This window comes from Carassius auratus, chromosome 29 (assembly GCF_003368295.1).
Source record: "Carassius auratus strain Wakin chromosome 29, ASM336829v1, whole genome shotgun sequence".
Taxonomy (NCBI): domain Eukaryota; kingdom Metazoa; phylum Chordata; class Actinopteri; order Cypriniformes; family Cyprinidae; genus Carassius; species Carassius auratus.
In genome coordinates this window covers 13416774-13439134 of record NC_039271.1, presented here as the reverse complement: position 1 = coordinate 13439134, position 22361 = coordinate 13416774, and the positions used below count along the sequence as shown (strand labels likewise).

General features: G+C 36.0%; 1 protein-coding gene across 1 annotated transcript; it reads left to right on the top strand.

Annotated features, from left to right (window-relative positions):
- The first annotated feature begins 10870 nt into the window (after nucleotides 1-10870).
- On the top strand, nucleotides 10871-21109 carry slc26a3.2 (solute carrier family 26 member 3, tandem duplicate 2). The gene is made up of 21 exons (XM_026209675.1): nucleotides 10871-10956; nucleotides 11912-12078; nucleotides 12372-12511; nucleotides 12962-13072; nucleotides 13942-14102; nucleotides 14194-14358; nucleotides 14499-14651; nucleotides 14910-14992; nucleotides 15460-15607; nucleotides 15693-15806; nucleotides 16483-16560; nucleotides 16664-16759; nucleotides 16925-17031; nucleotides 17260-17329; nucleotides 17542-17634; nucleotides 17726-17821; nucleotides 19555-19782; nucleotides 19908-19962; nucleotides 20125-20258; nucleotides 20390-20458; nucleotides 20619-21109. Exons 2-21 carry the CDS (start codon nucleotides 11948-11950, stop codon nucleotides 20667-20669), a joined length of 2283 nt encoding a protein of 760 aa, XP_026065460.1. The 5' UTR covers nucleotides 10871-10956; nucleotides 11912-11947; the 3' UTR covers nucleotides 20670-21109.
- Nucleotides 21110-22361: the final 1252 nt, after the last annotated feature.

Below are 22361 nucleotides of genomic sequence, written 5' to 3'. Positions count from 1 at the left end.
CATGCGGTTATTATCTTGTGTATATTTATTTTGGTCATTTAATCCATTTTTCTGTAGAAAATGTCTTGATTTGTAGAAATGCAATTAAATAATGATTCATTAAAAATTAAATGATAATATAACTTTGTACACTTTGTGGTTTATGTACACAGTATTCTACCCAGTGTTGTATACAAATATAGTAATACGTGCAATTATATTATGCATATAGAAAATGTTTAAATATTGAATAAAAATGCAGCGCTTTCTTGTTGTTCTCATATTTGTATATATTTCTCATTTAGGTCCATTCCCTGTCACCTGTCTGATGGTGGGCTCTGTAGTTTTGACCTTAGCTCCCGACGAGCATTTTCTGCATTCAGTGAACATTACAGGTGTGAATGAGACAGTGACAGATGAAAGATTAATGGAGATTGTTGTTCCTTAGGCCCTCCTCGTTTCCTCTTTACCACACCCTTTTGTTTGCCTTGTTTGTCTAATTTTGCTCACCTGTCCCTCGTTTGTTTTCCTTCCCATTTATAGTGCCCCTTGCCCTATTGTCATTGCCAGTTTGTGGTCTTTCTCTGTGGATGTTGCTGAGTATATGTCCGTGTCTTCCTACCTGGTTGGTCTTGTACCCTTTTTTTTTCTAGTCCTTTGTAGTTCCAGGTTCTTTTCCAGCTCCTTGTCTTAGCAATTAGTTTATTCCTGTTTTTGTGTTTTTACTCGTAAGATTCTTATTGTATCCTGATCTTTGGCTTTGTATTTTATTTAAGTTAGTGTGTTGGTTACTGGTTATCAGTTCTTTCTCTTATTTATCCCCTTTATTCTGGGGTAATTATGTTCCTGTGGAGCCTTGTCGTGTCTCTTTGTGTTAAGAGTTCCTGTGAGTCCTGGCACTGGCTTTACCTGCTTGGCACTTGGTCTGCTTCAGAGTCGGCGGTCAACGAGTATCTGAGCTCTGCTCTATGGTGCCTTGTTTGGGTCTTGCCACCCCATCTGCAGCTATGGTATTCTGCCAGTTGATGTCTGACGCTATTCCAGTGGCCTTCCCTAATAACAGCCTGGTCTTGTCGCCCCATCTGCAGCTATAGTATTCTGCCAGTTGATGTCTGAAGCTGTTCCAGTGGCCTTCCCTAATGGTCTCTGTTTACTGTGTTCCTGTTGTAGTATCACTTGTGCATTTCACAACCCTCTTGTATCAGTCTGTTCTGTCAATAAACCCATGTTACTCACACTGTTGGGTCCTCCTTCCAGATCCCCGACATGACATAATGATTTTCAACAGAAATGTTATCTCTAGAACAATGACATTTACAGACCGTTTGAAAGCCTTATCCAATAACAACATAAATCAGTATTATGGAAAAAATTATAGTAAGCCAGCACAGAACCTGCATGTATCAGAGATGATAGCATAAAACACTCATGGTACAAGTACAAAACTGGTATGTGACTCCGTAGTAACTATATATCTGCTTGTGTTTCCGCAGGTTTACACCACCACAAAGACCAAATATAGCACCAATAGTGAATATGATGGGCTCTGGTTTTCCCACAGTAGTGGTTGGTTATGCAGTATCAGTCTCAGTGGCAAAAGTCAATGCAACAAACATGATTACACAGTCGATGGCAACCAGGAATACGAAAATTGTGAGAAAAAAAAAAAAGTGTCTGACACTCAGAATATGTTTTGTCCAATCATTAAATCAGCATGGGAAAATAACACCTAAAAGGCTTGTGCTGAACACAATTCATTTTGTGTTTTGTCAGTGGCAAAAACATTTAAAAACTACAACTTTAGTTTCTTGCAAGAAATGTGGGTGTTATAAACAAGTACTGGGGAAATAAAAAGAGCAGTGGTGCTTATTTTAGTGTTAAGTATAAAAAGGCTCAGATCAGCACTCTCCCACTGATTGAAAAGAACTACTTAGCCTTTTAAGGTCACTTTCACCTGACAGAAGATAATGAATTTGAGTTTGCAACAGCAGCTGTTATTTTTTTGTAAACTAGGTATAGAAGCATAAATCTTTAGGGCACAGCTACAGTTTTGTTCTGTCTTTAAAGATTCTGCTTAGGGTTTTGTTCAAAATGTATTTGCATACAAATTTTTAAGGAATCTAAGCTTGCAACAGCGACTGTTATTTTGATACCAGACTACATTCGTTTCATTTTTTGTTTAATTTTGTGTTTGGCACGTTGCTTCATTTTTGCTTTGTTCTGTTTCGTTTTCTTTGCACTTTAAAGTGGTAATATGATGCTCTTTTAAAGATCATTATTTTGTGTATTTGGGGTGATAGAATATATTGATATGCTTTAATGCTTAAAAAACACATTTTTTTTCAAATACCATACGTTATTGTAGGTCCTCTATGCCCCACCTCTCTCAAACGTGTAGTTTCTACAAAGTCCCTCCTTCCGACAAGAGCAGTCTGCTCTGATAGGCCAAATGACCCAGTGCATTGTGATTGGCTGATCACCTCAAGCACACATTGGAAATATAATGCCCCTTTCCATAATCACGAGCTTCTTCTTTCAAATAAATTGCACTGAGACAACTTGCACGCTTAACACATCAAAGAGCAGACCACCGCAAAACTCCACATTTGACCAGTCAATAGCAAATACTTGAAATAGCTGATTAAGAAGTGCCAGACTGTCATAGCAAAGTCAGAATTACCTCCTCTACAAGGTCCACGAAACGGTCGTCCATAAAATGCGTTGCTGTTCTGCTGTTAAGTAATCTTAAAGATTCCTAAATGCATCTACTTTTGCTTTTCTAGACACAGCGTCTTCCTGTCATGGCTGCTTCAACACTAACTGTGGTTACTGAAACCACGTCACAAATATTTCCACATAGTGATGTAGACATGTGGGGGCATGTTTGAACAAGCCATTTCAGGGTGGCGTGGTAAAGTCTTAACTTTGTTTAAGAATATATCTTTGGATTTGAGACTTTAGTCTTTGCTACTTTACCTTACAGCACCAAGAGCTTGTAACACTCCAAAGAGAGAGGAAAAGTTTAAATTGCTGTTGTTGTTTAGTATATAAGAAGAAGTGTATTGACTGCATTGCTGGGGTTTAATTTATATAGATTAAATATAAACAGCCTGATCTGGTTTACTACCCTTTCAATCGCCTTAAGAGCTGATAGCTTTTGGCATCAGCAACATTTTCTCAAGCTTTGTGGCTAGCACTGCACTGTCACGAACATCAGTGCAGGAAAGTTACTGGATAAAAGTTCTGGTCTTTTCCGTATCTGCCGTCCTTCACAGGATGGTTTGGTACCAGTGGCCTCATTGGGAGTAGAAAAACAAAGCCTTTGATAAAGAGCTGCCCGTCAGTATGTCAGTACCCAGGGTCCATTTTTACAGACTTCTCTGCCGTTTCATTCCTGGACGTGGTAGCAGCCAAGTCCCTCAAACTGATGCGTTATCTTTATTGCCCTTTGCTGAGTCATCGTTCCACTGCAAAAATGCATAACTACAATATGATGGTGACCTTTTTATCATTGCAAATCTGTATGACATTTTTCGTCTTCCACAGAACACAAAAGATGATATTTTGAAAAAAGTGTCATTGTACATACAGTGAAAGTCAATGGGGTCCAATGTTCAAAATATCTTCTTGTGTGTTTCAAATAAGAGTGGTTTGGAATGATGTGAGGCTAAGTAATGAATAAAAAACTAAGTAGTAGCTAACTGTCATTTCCCATCTTCACAGACTGTGAAGGAAATCATACATATTGGGCTTAGTGTCTACATCGCAGGCTGTGATGGTAAGGCCTGACTCTATAACAGTATGTTGCAACAAGCTGTTACTCCAATCTCCAGTTTGATAATGGCAGGTTAGGACACGGTGAATAACCTAAGGGGTCCTCATGTCACAGGTGAGCTTGTCAGGAGAACGAAGGCCCTGTCGTTCTTTGATGAAGAGGTTATTTGAGACAATCTCTTCCTCTCAGCCCATGACGCCATTCTATTCATCCAGCTGAAAACCTCCACTGGAAATGAAGAGGATCCATTAGCTGAGAAGGTAAAATTATAATAGTTCCATGTGTCAGCGGTCTCATAATGAAGCTGCTCAATGATAACATAAATTTGGAAGGTGACTGATAAACTTCTTGTTGGTTTATTGAGCCTGATAATCTGGGGGACTGTAAATCCTGATAATCAAAGATACAAGATAAACAAGATATAAGTAAAAGGAGTGTTTGGCACTCCTTTGAGCAAAATGTTGATATTGCTCAATGAGGAAAAATATATATATATTAAAATTTATCTATAAATTAAAATTAAAATGTACTTTAATTTATGCATTTAGCAGAAGCTTCTATCCAAAGCGACTTACAGTGCATTCAGGCTATCAATTTTTACTTATCATGTGTTCCTGGGGAATCGAACCCCAACCTTGCATTTGATAAAGGCAATGCTCTACCACTTGAGCTACAGGAACACCATATATATACAGTATTGTTCAAAATAATAGCAGTACAATGTGACTAACCAGAATAATCAAGGTTTTTAGTATATTTTTTATTGCTACGTGACAAACAAGTTACCAGTAGGTTCAGTAGATTGTCAGAAAACAAACAAGACCCAGCATTCATGATATGCACGCTCTTAAGGCTGTGCAATTGGGCAATTAGTTGAAAGGGGTGTGTTCAAAAAAATAGCAGTGTCTACCTTTGACTGTACAAACTCAAAACTATTTTGTACAAACATTTTTTTTTCTGGGATTTAGCAATCCTGTGAATCACTAAACTAATATTTAGTTGTATGACCACAGTTTTTTAAAACTGCTTGACATCTGTGTGGCATGGAGTCAACCAACTTGTGGCACCTCTCAGCTGTTATTCCACTCCATGATTCTTTAACAACATTCCACAATTCATTCACATTTCTTGGTTTTGCTTCAGAAACAGCATTTTTGATATCACCCCACAAGTTCTCAATTGGATTAAGGTCTGGAGATTGTCTGGCCACTCCATAACATTAATTTTGTTGGTTTGGAACCAAGACTTTGCCCGTTTACTAGTGTGTTTTGGGTCATTGTCTTGTTGAAACAACCATTTCAAGGGCATGTCCTCTTCAGCATAGGGCAACATGACCTCTTCAAGTATTTTAACATATGCAAACTGATCCATGATCCCTGGTATGCGATAAATAGGCCCAACACCATAGTAGGAGAAACATGCCCATATCATGATGCTTGCACCTCCATGCTTCACTGTCTTCACTGTGTACTGTGGCTTGAATTCAGAGTTTGGGGGTCGTCTCACAAACTGCCTGTGGCCCTTGGACCCAAAAAGAACAATTTTACTCTCATCAGTCCACAAAATGTTCCTCCATTTCTCTTTAGGCCAGTTGATGTGTTCTTTGGCAAATTGTAACCTCTTCTGCACATGCCTTTTTTTTAACAGAGGGACTTTGCGGGGGATTCTTGAAAATAGATTAGCTTCACACAGACGTCTTCTAACTGTCACAGTACTTACAGGTAACTCCAGACTGTCTTTGATCATCCTGGAGGTGATCATTGGCTGAGCCTTTGCCATTCTGGTTATTCTTCTATCCATTTTGATGGTTGTCTTCCGTTTTCTTCCACGTCTCTGGTTTTGCTCTCCATTTTAAGGCATTGGAGATCATTTTAGCTGAACAGCCTATCATTTTTTGCACCTCTTTATAGGTTTTCCCCTCTCTAATCAACTTTTTAATCAAAGTACGCTGTTCTTCTGAACAATGTCTTGAACGACCCATTTTCCTCAGCTTTCAAATGCATGTTCAACAAGTGTTGGCTTCATCCTTAAATAGGGGCCACCTGATTCACACCTGTTTCTTCACAAAATTGATGACTTCAATGATTGAATGCCACACTGCTATTTTTTTGAACACACCCCTTTCAACTAATTCAACTAATTGCCCAATTGCACAGCCTTAAGAGCGTGCATATCATGAATGCTGGGTCTCATTTGTTTTCTGACAATCTACTGAACCTACTGGTAACTTGTTTGCCACGTAGCAATAAAAAAATATACAAAAAACCTTGATTATTCTGGTTAGTCACATTGTACTGCTATTATTTTGAACAATACTGTATAGTGATAATATGAAATGTTTCTTGAGCACCTATTGGCATATTAGAATGATTTCTGAAGAATTATGTGACACTGAAGACTGGAATAATGGCGGCTGAAAATACAACTTTGCCATTACACGAATCAATGACGTTTCAGAATATTACTGGTTTTACTGTATTTTTGACCAAATGCACATAGCCTTGGTGAGCCTAAGACTCCTTTCAAAATGTTTAAAAAACTAGCATTCTGTGCACATTAAAATTCCCCAAAATGTGCAGTGTACACACTGTATATTCTTTCTTTAGATTTCACAGTTGCAAGACAACAAAGAGAAGATGAGGACCTGATAGAGACCTGTGACATCCAGCACTTGGTGAGCATCCCATATCTTTTTATTTTATGACTTCAGTTAATATAATGTTATCAAATAACTCAAATCAACAAATCAAACAAGTGTTTCTCCTTCATGTCTAGGCTATTTTTAGACTTTCAAACTCAGGAAACACTCCCTTTTTTAAGAATCACTGGGAAAGACATTCATTGTCTTCCTATTCATTTGCTGATTTTGGGTCAGGAGACATCCTGGGAGGACTGAAAGTGGAGCTAACGAAGACTTCCACATCTGAACTAGATAAGAACCACCAAATGCAAAGGTTAAAGAGCATGTGGTGTTTTCATTTTTACTGCCTCATTTTTTAGGCAAATACAAGACTCCAAATTCATCAGTATGGAGGCCCAGCTTTTTTTTGTCTGCTGTGCTGACACAGATTTGTTCTTAGATTGGATATCACTATAGTCAGAAACTAAAAAAGGTCTGTCATTAATTAATGAATTATTTTTATGAGTAATGTCAAACCAAGAGACTCAAGCAGAATTAACAGGGCACAACTTTTTTCCCCCGTGTTTATGCATTTCCTATTACAACAGGGAATTGTGGCACATCACATGCTATTGTTGCTAGTCAGAGGCAGGTGGTATTAGGGGTGTGTCATTTTAATTTTACAGACAATCTGATTGGACAAAACATTTATAGTGCAGGAGTTAACATTATTTTCGTCTGTTTTTCTGGAAAAGAAAGACTAAAGTTTAAAAGTGAATTTTGTCAGCATTTAGGAGCAAATTACCTCAAAGCAAACAGACATGGACTGAATGGCACAAGTTTAATTTTGATAAACCGTGTTAAACATGAAGAAATGTATCTATTCAGACCATCATCTCATTAAAATGTCTGACATTTTCCTTGCCGTTTGTCTGAGATTAAACAAATTGCAAGCAAATCAAAACAGCACTTGTTTAATTTCTGTTCTGTTGCTTTTCTCTGATCTTTAATATTACTTTAACTTAGCACGAGAATACAGACACAGTAAGAAACTATCAAACAGTAACACATGATTCAGGCTTAAAAACAGAACAGCAGGTCACTACTATTTCAATGACACACCTTTCCTAATAAACGTTAATGCAAGACTTATGTTGTAATATGTGTCGGGATGACATCAGTGAAAGTTAAAACCGATTGATTAATTACTGCGCTGAGGACCGACGTCTTATCTGCAAAGATATCATGGAGATCATCTTGATAGTTATTATGGCTGTAGGTATAAAGTCTATGCTGTAAAAATCTGTCTAGTGTACTGATATACAAAGACATATTTTTCCCCCTCAGTGATGACACATAGATAATCTAATGATAATGATACAAGGACAAAATAATGACCTTGAAATGTATTTAAAATATGTATCATATTTCTATAAAGTAAATATGATTAAAAACGGTACTATACACATGTACATGTCTGTTGTTACTGTGTCTAATGCATTAAATTATTTTACTGTATTATACACTACAATGCTTTTTTTGTTTTGTTTGTTTTTACAATGATTTTCATTCATGAGTCATAGACCCAGAACACCATATTGATTCGCATAATAACTATTTAATATTTTTGATCAAATAAATGCTGACTTGGTGAGCATTAGAGACTTCTTTCAAAAACATAAAAAACTTTTGTACAGTAGTTTACATTACGGTCTAAAATTAATTCGCATTTATATTAGTTATCTTTCTTGTATAATTGCCTACTGTCAGTGTGGGCAACAAGGATATTAAAGAGCCAGTAAGATGAAAATTCTAAGCTTCCTATCACTGTTTATAAGTCCTGTACATTAGGTTTAAATCCATCCAAGGATAAAAAATTGTCATTTTGTCAAAATATCATTTTAAAATGACCTCAATTCTCAGAGATCCCCAAACGGTTCGCGCGAAGCTGTTCAAAAGATTCAGTTTCCTTAAACCCCACCTTTCGGTAGCATACTGTGTCCTGATCGGTCAACTGACATAGTTTTGATTGGATGTTCCGCACACAACTTCATGGTAAACAATGCGTTAGCATCTTTTTGGCGTGAATTATGTCTTATTCCTCTCACCGCGAAGAAAACAGTAAAATAAAAAACTTGAACAGTCTTGCTGCTTTTTCTTCTGTGTGGGTGTATTCAAGCCGCGCGCTTCAGTTTGAATCGCATTCAGCGCGGGGGTGTGGTCACATTAGATATAATGAAGGGAGACGTGAAAAACAGACATAGCGTTGTTTTCATATGGATTACTTTATCACAGAATATCTGTTAGCAGCACTTGTTTAGTTTTAAAGAAGACATGTCAAGCTTTCTATAGATATCTCTCTCATGTATCTTCGTTGAGTATTCATAGAGTTACACTTCTTTTTAATGACGTGTTTGTAAATGAAGATCAGCACAGACAGGCTGTAGACAGCACACATACTGATAAGACACTCGGGAGAAAACAGACACATAACTTCATAATCATACTTTGCGTTGTGATTCGAAGATGCTCGTTGGTCTAAATAAAGTTGGTAATGAACCCTCTTTTATGGCCAAACGATTTGAAAATCCCGCCTTGTACTCACCGAGATTAGAAAAGCAGTCATCAGTGAAATTTTGTGAACACAACAAATGGTAAAAATGAATTTTAGCCAATGGTTCTTCTGATCTTCATTCTTTGGCAGTGAAAATAAAACAAACTTGCCTTTACAATTAAAAACCACACTGTCTCCTCGACATGATGCTATCACACCAACCACTAACCAGAGCGTCTGTGTGGGGGATGGGGCAGGTCAGAGCTTCGTTTCTCCCAAGACGGTAGGCGGAGATTATTATGCAAAGTGCTCCTAGTGACGTACATAGAGATGGGCAAAAGATTTGAAATCTATAACGACTCGTTTCAGCGATTCAGAGTCGACTCCTTACTTTAGAAGCCAATAACTTTATAAATCGTGTACTTTTTGGTTTAATTACTTTGCACATTGTTTACACTGATGGACAGCTACATCATATACTGTAATACAGGTAATTTTTGATTTCCCATCTGTGTGGCTCTTTAATGTAGACTGCCATGCTAGAATATAAGATATCAAGCATATATTTTCCTGCTATCATTTTACTGATAAAAAAAGTGGTTGTGCTTGAGCACATCTATGCAGTTATCTGAAATAGTATTTACAATGTTTTCTCACAGTGTCTTAAACCTCTTATATCAAAGAGCTGCAAGTTCTGATGCAAGCTACTGGAGCGAAAGAAAACAGAAGCATAAACTAATTTGATCATAAAAACTGAAGGTTCAGACGTACGCAAAGACTGGATCTTCTCATTCGCCAATTTGATTAAAGGACATGATGACCAAATATTTACTTCTGCAGAAATGTTTTAATTAAATTCATTGTCTTCTAAATTTTAAACAGGTTGAATAACGGTTCATTAAATTTATTAACTGATGCATTTACACACTTTTGCTCACACACAAACACACCCCCACCTGAAATTTCTGAATACCAAAATAGTCTAGTGATAAATGGTAGGAACGTGACTTTACTAATCATACACAGTTAAGGATTTGTAAGTAATTTGGTAAAATAATAAAAGAATTTCTAAAAAGAATTATAGTCATCCTTGCGCAATGCCTTCCAGACAATCACATGAGAATGAACTTCTCTCTCACAATCACAGTAAATTGTGTGTTGTCATTGATAACAAAAAATGCTGCGTAGTTTTGCATACTTTACTCCATAATTTCCTAATATGACTTAGATGTTCAGGTTAGGTAACAGGAAGTATGATTGTACAAACTGTACTTATCAGGTGTACAGTATATGTCACTTAGATAAAAGCATCTGCTAAACACCTGCTTACTAAAAATATTTGTATAATTATCATATTTCTTATTATTTTTTCATTTGGAACGCTACCTAACAACCTTACTCATTACACAATACAGTACGTTCCTTATTGCTTCAGTAAAAGTTAATGACAAATGTTTATTAAAACATGAATTCATAAAGCAACAGGAAATGATATGTAAACAATAACAGAACGTCATTCTGTGGATGCATCACACACGGTAACTAGGTGAAGAGGTGTTTCATGTCCAAACTGATAATGCACATAAATTACTTTAGAACAACTGAAATGCTGTTTTGACCAATCAGAATCATGAATGGGAACTAATTTCAATAAAAAAAGTTATAAAATCCAACTTTTTTATTTTTACACAATAGACAAGGAACTAAATCCAAACTAATATGTTTCCCACATTATATCTGAAATATCCAAAGATTTTGTCTTGTGAGGTATGAAAGGATTAAAGGAAGCAAACGATAAGCGGTTGGCTTTTGCCAAGTTTTTATCAGAAAGAACAATGGTCATGGATAAGGCGGAGATGTGGCTGGAAATGTAAAGGAGGTATCTTGATTACTGTTAATAATTACAGACAAGATAAGTTTAGCAATTTATAAATTCACAAGGTCTTAAAGATCTCTGACAGACCATTGCAACTTTTGAAGCAAAACAGGAACAGCAGATTTGGAAATATTTGATACCTCACTGAACAGGTAGGATTATCATTTTGCAAAAATACACCATCGTTCAAAAGTTTGGGGTTGGTAAGATTGTTTATTGTTTGTAAAATAAGTGTATTATAAAATATTAGTGTAATCTAAAAGAAAATGTTCTTCAGTGTCACATGATCCTTTAGAAATCATTATTTGATGTTAAAAAAAATTGATCAGTGTTGACAACAGTTGTGCAGTTTGATATTTTATCAGAAACCATGCTACTTTTGTTTTCAGGATTCATTAATGAATAGAATGTTTAAAGAGCAACATTAATAAAAAAGAAAAATAAACTTTTAGTGACCATGTAAATATATTTACTGTCACTTTTGATCAGTTTAATGTATCCTTGCTAAATTAAAATATGTTTTTTTTATTTAAAAAAATTTAACATATGTCATGCCGTAGATAAAAATGCAATTCCATACATAAAAATCATAAATCTGATTTAAAAAGGCAAAATCTATTTATGGATCCAAACAAGCTAAATGCTCAATTTTATGAACCGAGTTAATGACCAGCATTGTTAAACCTTCAAAGGATGCTGCTATTACAGCTTAAAAACAACAAAACTGAATGTTATTTAGAGCTGCTGGCCACCTACTATAGATCATGATGACATAACTGCTGACAAAAAGCCTAATTAGCAAGGAGACAAGCTCTTTAAAATGTGGAAAATCCCAAGGAAATATCAACAGTATCTTAAAGATATCAGGCTAAATGCGCAGGTTGACACACACATACTATCATACACTCGTCATGACGGACATGTGAACTCACGCTGTGTAGTCGCATGATGCGTTTAAGTCATAGCGCGTTTAAGTATACATCTCCATCTTACACAACATTTCCATGATCATCAATATAAATACAAATGCAACAGCTCCAGCTAGACAGTTGCCAGATTTGTAGTAGATATTCAGTACTGAAAAACTTATTTGGTGACCTCACACAGATCAGAAGGATTTTGCCCCAGCTCTACCGGCGCACAATGCTCCGACCCTCAACACAGAGGTATTCCGTGACCAGACCGCTCTACTCAGAAGACGCCTTTGAGGACGAACATGCAAAAGTCTATCGGAAACATAAGAGATTCCTGCAGCATGTTATACAGTACTTCACGTAAGCCTGAACTCTTAACATCTTTTAACCAATGCAAAGAAATGTGTTATTATAAGAGTCAAGAAATTATGTTATCTATCTTTTTTTTTTTCATTTTAGAATACTATTAATTTTTAAATCTTAATCTGTAATATTAATAAAAGTTATATTTATTATTTAGTACTATAATATATAACATTTTACTATATATAATTTACCCTACGACAAAAGCAGATATAGTTCTTTTTTTTTTTTTTTTATTAATTGTTTCTTTTTACTAAACTGAATTTATGCTTTTATTATTTGTTTGCTAGTTGTACTTCCGAACGTGCAAAGAACACCGCTATTTCTCTGCTGCCTGTCATTGGATGGATGAGAACCTACTCAATCAAAGACTGGCTTCTGAATGACATCTTGTCTGGCGTCAGCACGGGATTGGTTGCTGTGCTACAAGGTCAAATCTTATGAAGCTCTTATTGGAAGTTACTCAACAGGAACATTCACACTATAAGCTCAAAATAAGATCCATGATATTAGATGAAATATGATATCAGGCTGTAAGAACGCAACACTAGTCTACAGGAATGAGAGTTTATCTCGATGAACTGAGCTCTGTGGCTGTTGTGAGTATCTGCACAGTTTTTTATGAGATAACTTACTGGTATGACGAAGTGAAAAGTGCATTTATCTTTGAACTCTTCGTGAAATGACAAACATATCATCAGAAGATAGCCCAGAAATGTAGTACATATTGAGCAAAGGAAGTGTATAAGATTAGGAAGTTGACTGACAAATATATATATATATTTATATAAAAGGTACATTTCTAGCTTATATACAGTATGAAGGTTATTTAACGATGCTACCAGGGGTTGGTTAGTAATCATCAATATTTTTCCTTCAGGGCTAGCCTTCAGTTTGCTGGCATCCATCTCTACCTGGTATGGACTATATGCTGCTTTTTTCCCAGTCATCATGTATTTTTTCCTGGGCACCTCACGGCACATTTCTGTTGGTGAGTACACTTGTGAACAGATAACATGAATGAGACAAACAAACAACATTTCATTGACACACCAGCACTGCCTAGCTGTTGCAAAACCCTTCTGAATATAACGCTATAATTCTATTAAAGTTTATTGTGGCATTGACTTAATAATGCCAGGTATGAGTTTATTAGCCTGCTATTTACGTAGATTTGGCACAACTGAGCTCAATTAAAATACCTAAGCCATACAATCCACAGATTCTGCAGCAATTTCAGTGGAGAAAGATTTATATATTTTAGCCTAAATATGCTTCAATAGCATATTTAAACATTTAAAAAAAAAATACAAAATACCTGACAACCACTGAACAATACATTTTGCTTCATGTGTTCAAATCACACAAGAACTCATTAAAAAAAAATACAATAATAAAAACGGTATTTATTAATATACAATATTTATTTTACAAATACATGCTATTTATATATGCATGTGTAAAATAAAATATTTTATTATATACTATTATACAATATTATTATTAACATTACAACAACAAGCCATCAATAATAACATCCTCTGCCAGATAGTGTAGCATCTTTTGTACGGCAATGGAAAAAAAGTTTAAAATCTGTATGAAAAGTATGCGTCAATAACATGTTGAAAAATTCAACATTAGCATCAAATTATACTTATATGTAGTAATAATCATAATAATAATAATGTGTAATAATATATTTTATATAACATTATTATTATTATTATTATTATTATTATGCAAGAGGCAGACTTTAATCAGACAGACACCAAAAAGAGGCAATTATTTCTGCCTTTTTATGATGACATGTAATGTAAACATGTACATCTACTCACCATTAAGTGTTGCTCTTCACACCAGGATCTTTTCCTGTACTGAGTCTCATGGTGGGGTCAGTAGTGACCAGACTGGTGCCCGACGAGGGTCCGCCTGCCAACATTACTGATTTTGAGGGCCTGACGAAAGAAGAACAGAGAATCTTAGTGTCTGCCTCCATCACTTTCCTAGTGGGCTTATTCCAGGTACATCAGCCACCTTTTCACTCTAAAACTCAATGAAACAATGCCTGTTTTCAATCACATTAATGCTTATCGTCATTCTCTCTATTTCCAGCTTGGTATGGGGCTGCTGCAAGTGGGCTTCATTGTCATGTATCTATCGGATACTCTGATATCAGGATTCACCACCGCCGCTGCTGTTCACATACTGATTTCACAGCTCAAGTTTGTACTAGGACTGACTGTGCCAGGTTTCAGTGGACCACTAGCCCTTATATACGTAGGTCATAAGACACGTTTCGCCACTATCGGAAATCACCAAATTTCTCTTACGTAACTGTAATAAACATTAATTTTTTTTCCATATGTAAACAAAATAATGGCTCTGGTAAAAGAATCTGTCTTTGGGTTTCTCTGCAGACTCTTGAGAGTGTGTTTACCCAGATCACCTCCACTAATATCCATGATCTGGTGACTTCAATCGTGGTGATGGTGATGGTGTTGGGCGTAAAGGAGATCAACGACAGATTTAAGTCAAAGTTAAAAGTGCCCATCCCCATAGAAATCATTATGGTGAGTTGAGTGAACCCATTTCTGTAACTAGAACAGTCACCTTTTCTGTAACCTGATATTTAGAAAGGTTATACATCTTTACGACATAATAAAGTTTATCAACCGATATTGATTTATATTTTCATGCCAGTCACTGTATTTGTTAATATTCGTTCAAGTGTATATAATTGTATAAGTGCATAAGTCCTTGCTCATCTTTCTTTTGTGTTTAAAGCAAATCTTGAATGTCAAAATCATGAAAAGTACTTTTACCAACAGACCGTAATAGCATGTGGCGTCTCCTATGCATTCAACTTCAGTGAAAATCATGGAGTGGATGTGGTGGGGAAAATTCCAAACACGTAAGCATTGCAATCTTCATAATATTTTTATATATTTATTTTTTGTGTTGGCAAATTTTACATTCAAAGCTAGGGAGGAACATACTGAATGGCCCCCGTAAAATGATATATGTTGAAAAATAATAAACGTTTATATTAGGGGATTGGGTGTTCTCATTCTAGAGTGCATTTGATTGGACAAAAAATATTGCAATGCAGGATGAGTCATCAATATTTTTGGTTCATTTTTCAGGGGCAGACTTTAAATTTTAAATGCACTTACTAAATGCACGTGCTAAAATATAATCTTGTCAAATTGTCCATACATAGAAAAACAACAAAAAATAACAACCAGTTACGATTGTATAGGCTTCTTTAAGCATAGCTGTTATACAGCAACAAAAACAAATCCACATGCTTTAAAGCACAAAGCTAGTTGAAGAGAACTGTATGTGGCATAAAAAATAAACACATTTACATCTGTCCAGGTTTGAATCCCCAATCGCTCCCAGCCTGCAGGTTTTCCAGATGGCAGCAGTGGATGCATTCCCAATAGCTATTGTGGGATTTGCCGTGGCTTTTGCAGTGGCTAAAGTCTATTCTGTTAAGCATGACTACGTTATAGATGGAAATCAAGTAAGCCCTGAATTATATTCCATTTAAAAAGCGACAAAGAACATTTTGTAGAAACACATCTGCAATGATACATATAATCATGCAGGAACTCATTGCCTTTGGGGCAAGCAACATCTTTGGAGGAGCATTCAAGTCTCTTGCAGCCAGCACGGCTCTCTCCAGAAGTGCAGTTCAAGAAAGCACTGGAGGAAAGACACAGGTAAACAGCTGTTTGCAAGCTTTTCTTATTGGCTGGAACACCAAAATATGATTTTGCATCGGTGGTATCCCAATTAGGGAATTTGCTTTCTAGCCACAAATGAATACTGTCCTCTAGTGTTTCAGAAAGAGTTGTACATAATACAATATTATACAATAGACAAGTTGTAAACAATACAATTAACACAATGGTGCCATAAATTTAACATCATATTCCTGCTCATATTTATGTCAGAATACTTGTTTTTTTCCCCATATACTCATGTTCAAAAGTTTGGGGTCGTTAATATTTTATAAACTCTTTTATGTTAACCAAGGATGCATTTATTTGATAAAAAATAAAAAATAAAGTAAAATAATATTATTACAACTTAGAAAAATTGCCTTTGAAATGTATTAAAATAGTTATTTTTTGTGTAATTTTCGGCTTCTTCAGTGTCACATGAACCTTCAGAAATCACTTAAATATGCTGATTTGGTGCGCAAGAAAACATTCTTTATTTTAATCAATGTTGAAACCATGATACAATTTAAAAGTTGATGAATAGGAAGTTTAAAAGAATGGCACTTAATTGGAAAAGTCCACTTTTAATCAAATGAATGCATCCTTTTTTTTTTTAAGTTAAGTTAAGTTAAGTTTAAGTTATTATTAAGATTTTTTTTACTGTACTTTTTAGGTAGCTGGTTTACTCTCTGCCATTATCGTGCTGGTGGTAATCTTGGGGATAGGGTTTTTGTTGGAACCTCTACCAAAGGTAGGATTTAAATTCAAAGTGTAAATGATTTACTTTAATGAAAGAAAAAAGTCTTTGTGATTTGAGGTAAATGTTTCAGCTGTGTGGTGCTGTGTGACTGCAGTCAGTGCTGGGCGCAGTGGTGATTGTGAACCTGAAGGGGATGTTGATGCAGGTGGTTACAGTCCCTTACCTGTGGAAGAAAGACCGTCCTGACTGCGTAAGAGTCTTTGACTTCTCTCTCTAAATGCAAAGAAAAAAAAGTATAATCTAAGTATTTTGAGAGGTAACATCTCACATAATTGACCTTAGAATTTACCTGTCCAATGGTATATCACTGATTTCTGTACTCGGTGTAATGTCCCCCTCTGTCATTTTCCTCCAGATTGTTTGGGTGGGGACCTGTTTGGCAGCTATATTCTTGGGGCTGGACTTAGGACTTGCTGTTGGTCTTGGACTGGAGCTCCTCACTGTGGTCTTCAGGGCTCAGTTGTAAGTGCTGACAGATCCAAATAACTAGATGATAAAACGAAATAAATACAAATAAAATAAATAGGAGCTCATTTGAATATAATGTAGATACTGACTGCTTCTTTAAAGATATTGTAGCCTAGGCAAAGAAATTAGGTTTATTTCTAAATGACTATCATATTCTTATGTATAACCTATCCTGTTGTTTCTTTTTTCGACAATAATCAATTTACCCTTTCTGATCTTCAGTCCACGCTGTTGTGTCCTGGCTAATATCTCAGGGACAGATATCTACAGAGATCGCAAGGACTATGTAAATGTAAGTATACTAAAAAACGCATCCTCTTTGTTCATATTCGGTGACATAATCATTATGTGCTTCTATTATTATTATTTACTATTACTTGGTGTGTCAACGCATATGATGGACCAATATGTGGATGGTTTAAAACAGGGTAAAAAGAAGTAGATGGACGAAAGACACAAAAGTTTGCTTTGGTTTCATTTTCTGTCTTTCTGAATCTCCTACAGATCTATGAGCCAGAGGGAGTGAAGATTTTCAGAATCCCATCTCCCATTTTCTTCGCAAATATTGATTTCTTCAGAGACAAACTGAAGGATGCTGTGAGTGCAGTAGTTTCAGTGTGATAGCCATGGCCTCAGATAACATTAGCAGCAGACATAATAACCATCTTACTTGTTCATTTTGTGGCAGGTGGGCTTTAATCCTCTGAGAATCCTGAGGAAGAGGAACAAAGCAGTGAAGAAAATGAAGAGACTGATAAAGAAAGGGGAGCTGACCTTAACATCTGTACGTCTTGGAAGTTTTAAAACTTGATTACATTTACATATAGTCATTTAGCAGACGGTTTTATCCAACGTGACTTACAAATGAGGACAATGGAAGCAATCAAAGTTAACAAAAGAGCAATGATATGCAAGTGCTATAACAAGTCTCAGTTTAGCTTTATGCAGTACACGTAGCAAGGATTTTAAATCATAATAAATAAAAAGAAAAAAGAAAAAAAAATGATTTTAAAGATAGAATACAAAAAGATTAGAGAAGCTAGTGTTTTTTAGTGTCTTTTTTTATAAGGAAAACAAGCTGTTAGTAAATAAACAGAATGCAAGGATAAAAAAAGGCATGTCTTTCTTTCTTTAAAAAAAATGCTAGAATAGAGACTGCTACAGTTAGAGAGTCAAATAAGGATGGAAGAGATGTGTTTTTAGCCGATTCTTGAAGATAAGGACTCAGCTGCTCGGATTGAGTTGGGCAGGTCATTCATTTAATTGAATTTTAATTTAAAAGTCTGTGAAAGTGATTTTGTGCCTCATTGGGATGGCACAATAAAGCAACATTCACTTGCAGAATGCAAATCTTCTAGAGGGCACATAAGTCTGAGCTAATGAATTTAGGTAAAGGGGTGCAATGCCAGTGGTGGTTTTGCAGTTTTGGTTTAGCATGTTTCGAAAGAAAGGGCCTGATCTTCTAGATGTTCAATAAAGCAAATCTGCAGGACCGGGCAGTTTTAGCAATGTGGTTTGAGAAAGCCAGCTGATCATCAATCATAACTGGCTGGTTACTGGCTGTTTTTGAAGGAGTTATGGTTGATTTTCCTAACTGGATGGTGAAATTGTGATGAAATGATGGGTTTGATGGAACCACAAGCAGTTCTGTCTTGGCATGGTTGAGTTGAAGGTGATGGTCCATCACCCAGCAAGAAATGTCTGTTAGACAAGCTGAGATGAGAGTAGCTACCGTCGGATCATCAGGATGGAATGAGAGGCAGAGTTGAGGGTCATCAGCATAGCAGTGGAATGAAAAGCTTTATTTCTGAATGACAGAACCTAATAATGCCATGTAGACAGAGAAGAGAAGTGGTCCAAGAACTGAGCCCTGAGGCACCCCAGTAGTTAGATGTTGTGACTTAAAAACCTCACCTCTCTAAGATACCTTCAAGGACTGAGAGATAAGACTCAAACCACTGGAGTGTGGTTCCTGAAATGCCCTTTGCCAATAGGGTTGACAGGAGAATCTGGTGGTAAACCATGATGCCTGAAGGCAAGGCAGTCTGGGTTGACTGTCCACTTCTGAAACCAGATTGGTTACTGTCAAGTAGGTTGTTCTGTGTGAGAAAGGCAGAGACTTGGTTAAACACAGCTCTTTCAAGTGTTTTTGCAATGAAAGGAAGAAAGGAAACCAGTCTGTAGTTCTCTAAAAGAGATAGGTTAGGGGTGGGTTTCTTAAGTATTGGGGTTATAAAAGCCTGTCTAAATGCTGAGGTAAAATCACCAGTGTAAAGGGACGTGTTAACAATGTGAGTGAGTGCAGGTACAACTGCAGGAGAAATGGCTTGAAGGAGATGAGATGGAATAGGATAATAATATGATACATTGATAACATGATCTCGTTATCAACATGATTAGATGATAACATTATAACAATAATCTCAAGGACTTCCAAAAAAGTGTTATGCAATGTATTGCATCTAGTACTTTGATACCTAAATCTTAAGATACCTAAATGATTTATTTTGTTTATAGAATGGACTACAGGCCACATGCTCAATGCCCATTGAAGAGTCAGAGGATGAAAGCAACATGGAGGATCTAGACATGCCCACAGACTATTCAGATCTTCCAATCCAGGTGAACTGGAATGCAGAACTTCCTGCCAACATCCAAGTTCCTCCTGTGAACATCCACAGTTTGGTCCTGGACTTCTCTGTGGTCTCATTCCTGGATATATCTGCACTCAAGGGTCTTAAAGCGGTACGGCAACTGTGTTCATTCTGAAAACAAAGTTTAAATGTAATAATTTTGCTAATCAAAGCATGAAATTCTAGTTTGATTATCTGAAAACATCTCTAATGAGTCACAAACATTTGTGTTTACAGGCCATAAAAGAATTTATACGCATCAATGTTGACGTTTTCATAGTAGGCTGTGACCGTAAGTACTTTTTTCCTTTCAGATTGCAGGCTAAAAGGTATTTGTAATGTATTTTACAATGTTTTCCCCTTATCTACAAAGCCACGGCTATTATAATATAACTTAATTGTATGTGATAATAAAACTGTGCAGTAACTCTCACCTTTGACATGTTGTTTCTAGCATATATCATAGAGAAGCTGAGGAACTGTAAATTTTTTGATGATGAAATCAAGACGTCTATCTTCTTTTTGACCATCCATGATGCAATGCTTTTCATTCATGAGTCTCATCCACCGAAGACTGTGAGCGAGAAGGTGATGAAAACAACTGAGATCGCACAAGTTTCATTTGTTCATTCAAAGATTAATATGTTGCATTTATCTAAAATGCATTATTATAAATGTGCATTGTTAAAATGTGTGTCTGATTTTAACTTACACAACAGGTCTCAGGAAGTTTTCAATATCAACACGTTAATAGCAGCAGCACATCCAGTGGGTTGACAATCCAAGCAGTAAGTGAGCAAACAAGCACCTGGGATTAAACCTCTCCAAATATTAATTAATAATGAAATAGTAAATATTAAAAGCTATCATTTTAAAGGAAGAGGTCGTCATAATTTTTAAGAGATGTCTGAAGTACTCAGTTGGGTTAATCTGCTTTATTTTTTGCAGGACATGAAAATGGAAGTCGAAACAGACCCCAAACCAGAGACAAGGTTTTGAAATGACCCAGTTTGAAACCTCCACTATACTGAACTTTAAAATCTGTGTATATAACAATTTACTTGATTAGCACATAGCAGTTTTTATTCTGCGTACTGCTGCATGCAGAATGAGTCAGCTTGAGATATGAGATATGTGTCATGTACTAATTTAATGGATTTGTGGTGAACAAACACTTTTATCAGTTCACTATCAGTGCCTTTTGTTTATTTATTTATTTTATTTTTGAATAGTATTTGTACTATTTTTTTATTCTAAAATTAAAAAAAATACGTTTTCTAAAATAAACTGTGCTTCCTGACTTGAGACAAAACTTATTTTCCAAGAATACAAATAAAGACATGTGCAGATCTAATTCTTTTACTGGAATAATAAGCATTATAACACTAATTCCAAGCTATAAATGATTAACTATCTGTACGGGAAAGCAAGTTATGGTTGAGGAAGTGATGAGGGAAAGATAAAATAATTTGTTCCTTAAAATATTAGGGAATTTTTTTTATTTTATAGCTACTAAAGATGACTTTATATACTTGATATATAAGTATTTAATCAATCTGTATATGAGTAATCAAATTTTTACATGATAAAATCCATCAACGATTAAAGCTTGCAAAAGCACTCCATAATATCTGTGATAAGACTAATGACAACCCACTCATCAATGAACCAGACTATATAAAGCTCTCAAGATGCGTCTGAAAACAAATGAATCAAATGCAGTCTTTGGCAGAAATATGTGGTGGTCAGGATTCCTTCGCAGGGCAGCACGAGAGGATCAACAGGAACCATAAAACTCTATGACACCATCTGAAAGACTATTTCACGTAAGAATTCAATAATAAATTCATAACAGCAGGGCCTTTAAATTGAAACATGGTATCTTATCATAAGCACATTTGAAGTTGTGATGTTACCGAGATCACGTGTGGATTCAACAGGAAGCTTTAACGAATTGTGTTCATCTCATTTGCCCTGTAGTTGTGATACAAATCGTGCAAAGAATGCAACTCTTTCCATTCTTCCAATTATTGGATGGATGAAGAACTACAACATCAAAGAATGACTGCTGGGTGACATTGTTTCAGACATCAGCACTGGGCTAGTGGCGGTGATACAAGGCAGTTGACAAGCTGTGCAAATCAATGCCAATAATGAATGTGAATTTGCGCAGCTAGTCAGTTAACAACGGCTCTGTGTAGTAACAGTTGCTCTATGTGAAATCACACCCCTGATGGAATTTACTGCGGATTAGAGAATAGGCTTGACTGACGAGATGCGCATTAATTATTGGTCAATATTTATCGTGCAACCCTACTAAATTTTGTTAAATGTATGATATGATATTAAATCTCCCTTTCTTAGATATGAAACACCAATTGCTTCAAATCTGGAAGTCATTGAGGAGAGTGCATTGCAGGCCTTCCCTATATAGCCATAGTAGGATGGCTTTCTCAGTAGCTAAAGTCTACTCGGTCAAACACGCCTACACGATTGATGGAAACCGGGTCAGCTGGGGTTCTGTTGACTACAAACAATGCAAATGATGTGATGCATATCTCAATTGGTATTTTGAAAATCAAAATGGACACAGTTTTATTCACTCGCCAACATGAATTCAAAGAATAATTGGTTAATGTTGGTTTTATAACATTTACAGGGTATATACAGCAATCCTTAAGTTAAATTTAC

What these genes read in the sequence shown, in the direction of transcription:
- slc26a3.2 (XM_026209675.1), top strand. Translation starts at nt 11,948, where the DNA reads ATGCTCCGACCCTCAACACAGAGGTATTCCGTGACCAGACCGCTCTAC. An exon ending in ATTGGTTGCTGTGCTACAAG is followed by an intron (nt 12,512 to 12,961) that starts GTCAAATCTTAT and finishes TTTTTCCTTCAG; the next exon opens with GGCTAGCCTTCAGTTTGCTG. An exon ending in CGAAGACTGTGAGCGAGAAG is followed by an intron (nt 20,259 to 20,389) that starts GTGATGAAAACA and finishes CTTACACAACAG; the next exon opens with GTCTCAGGAAGTTTTCAATA.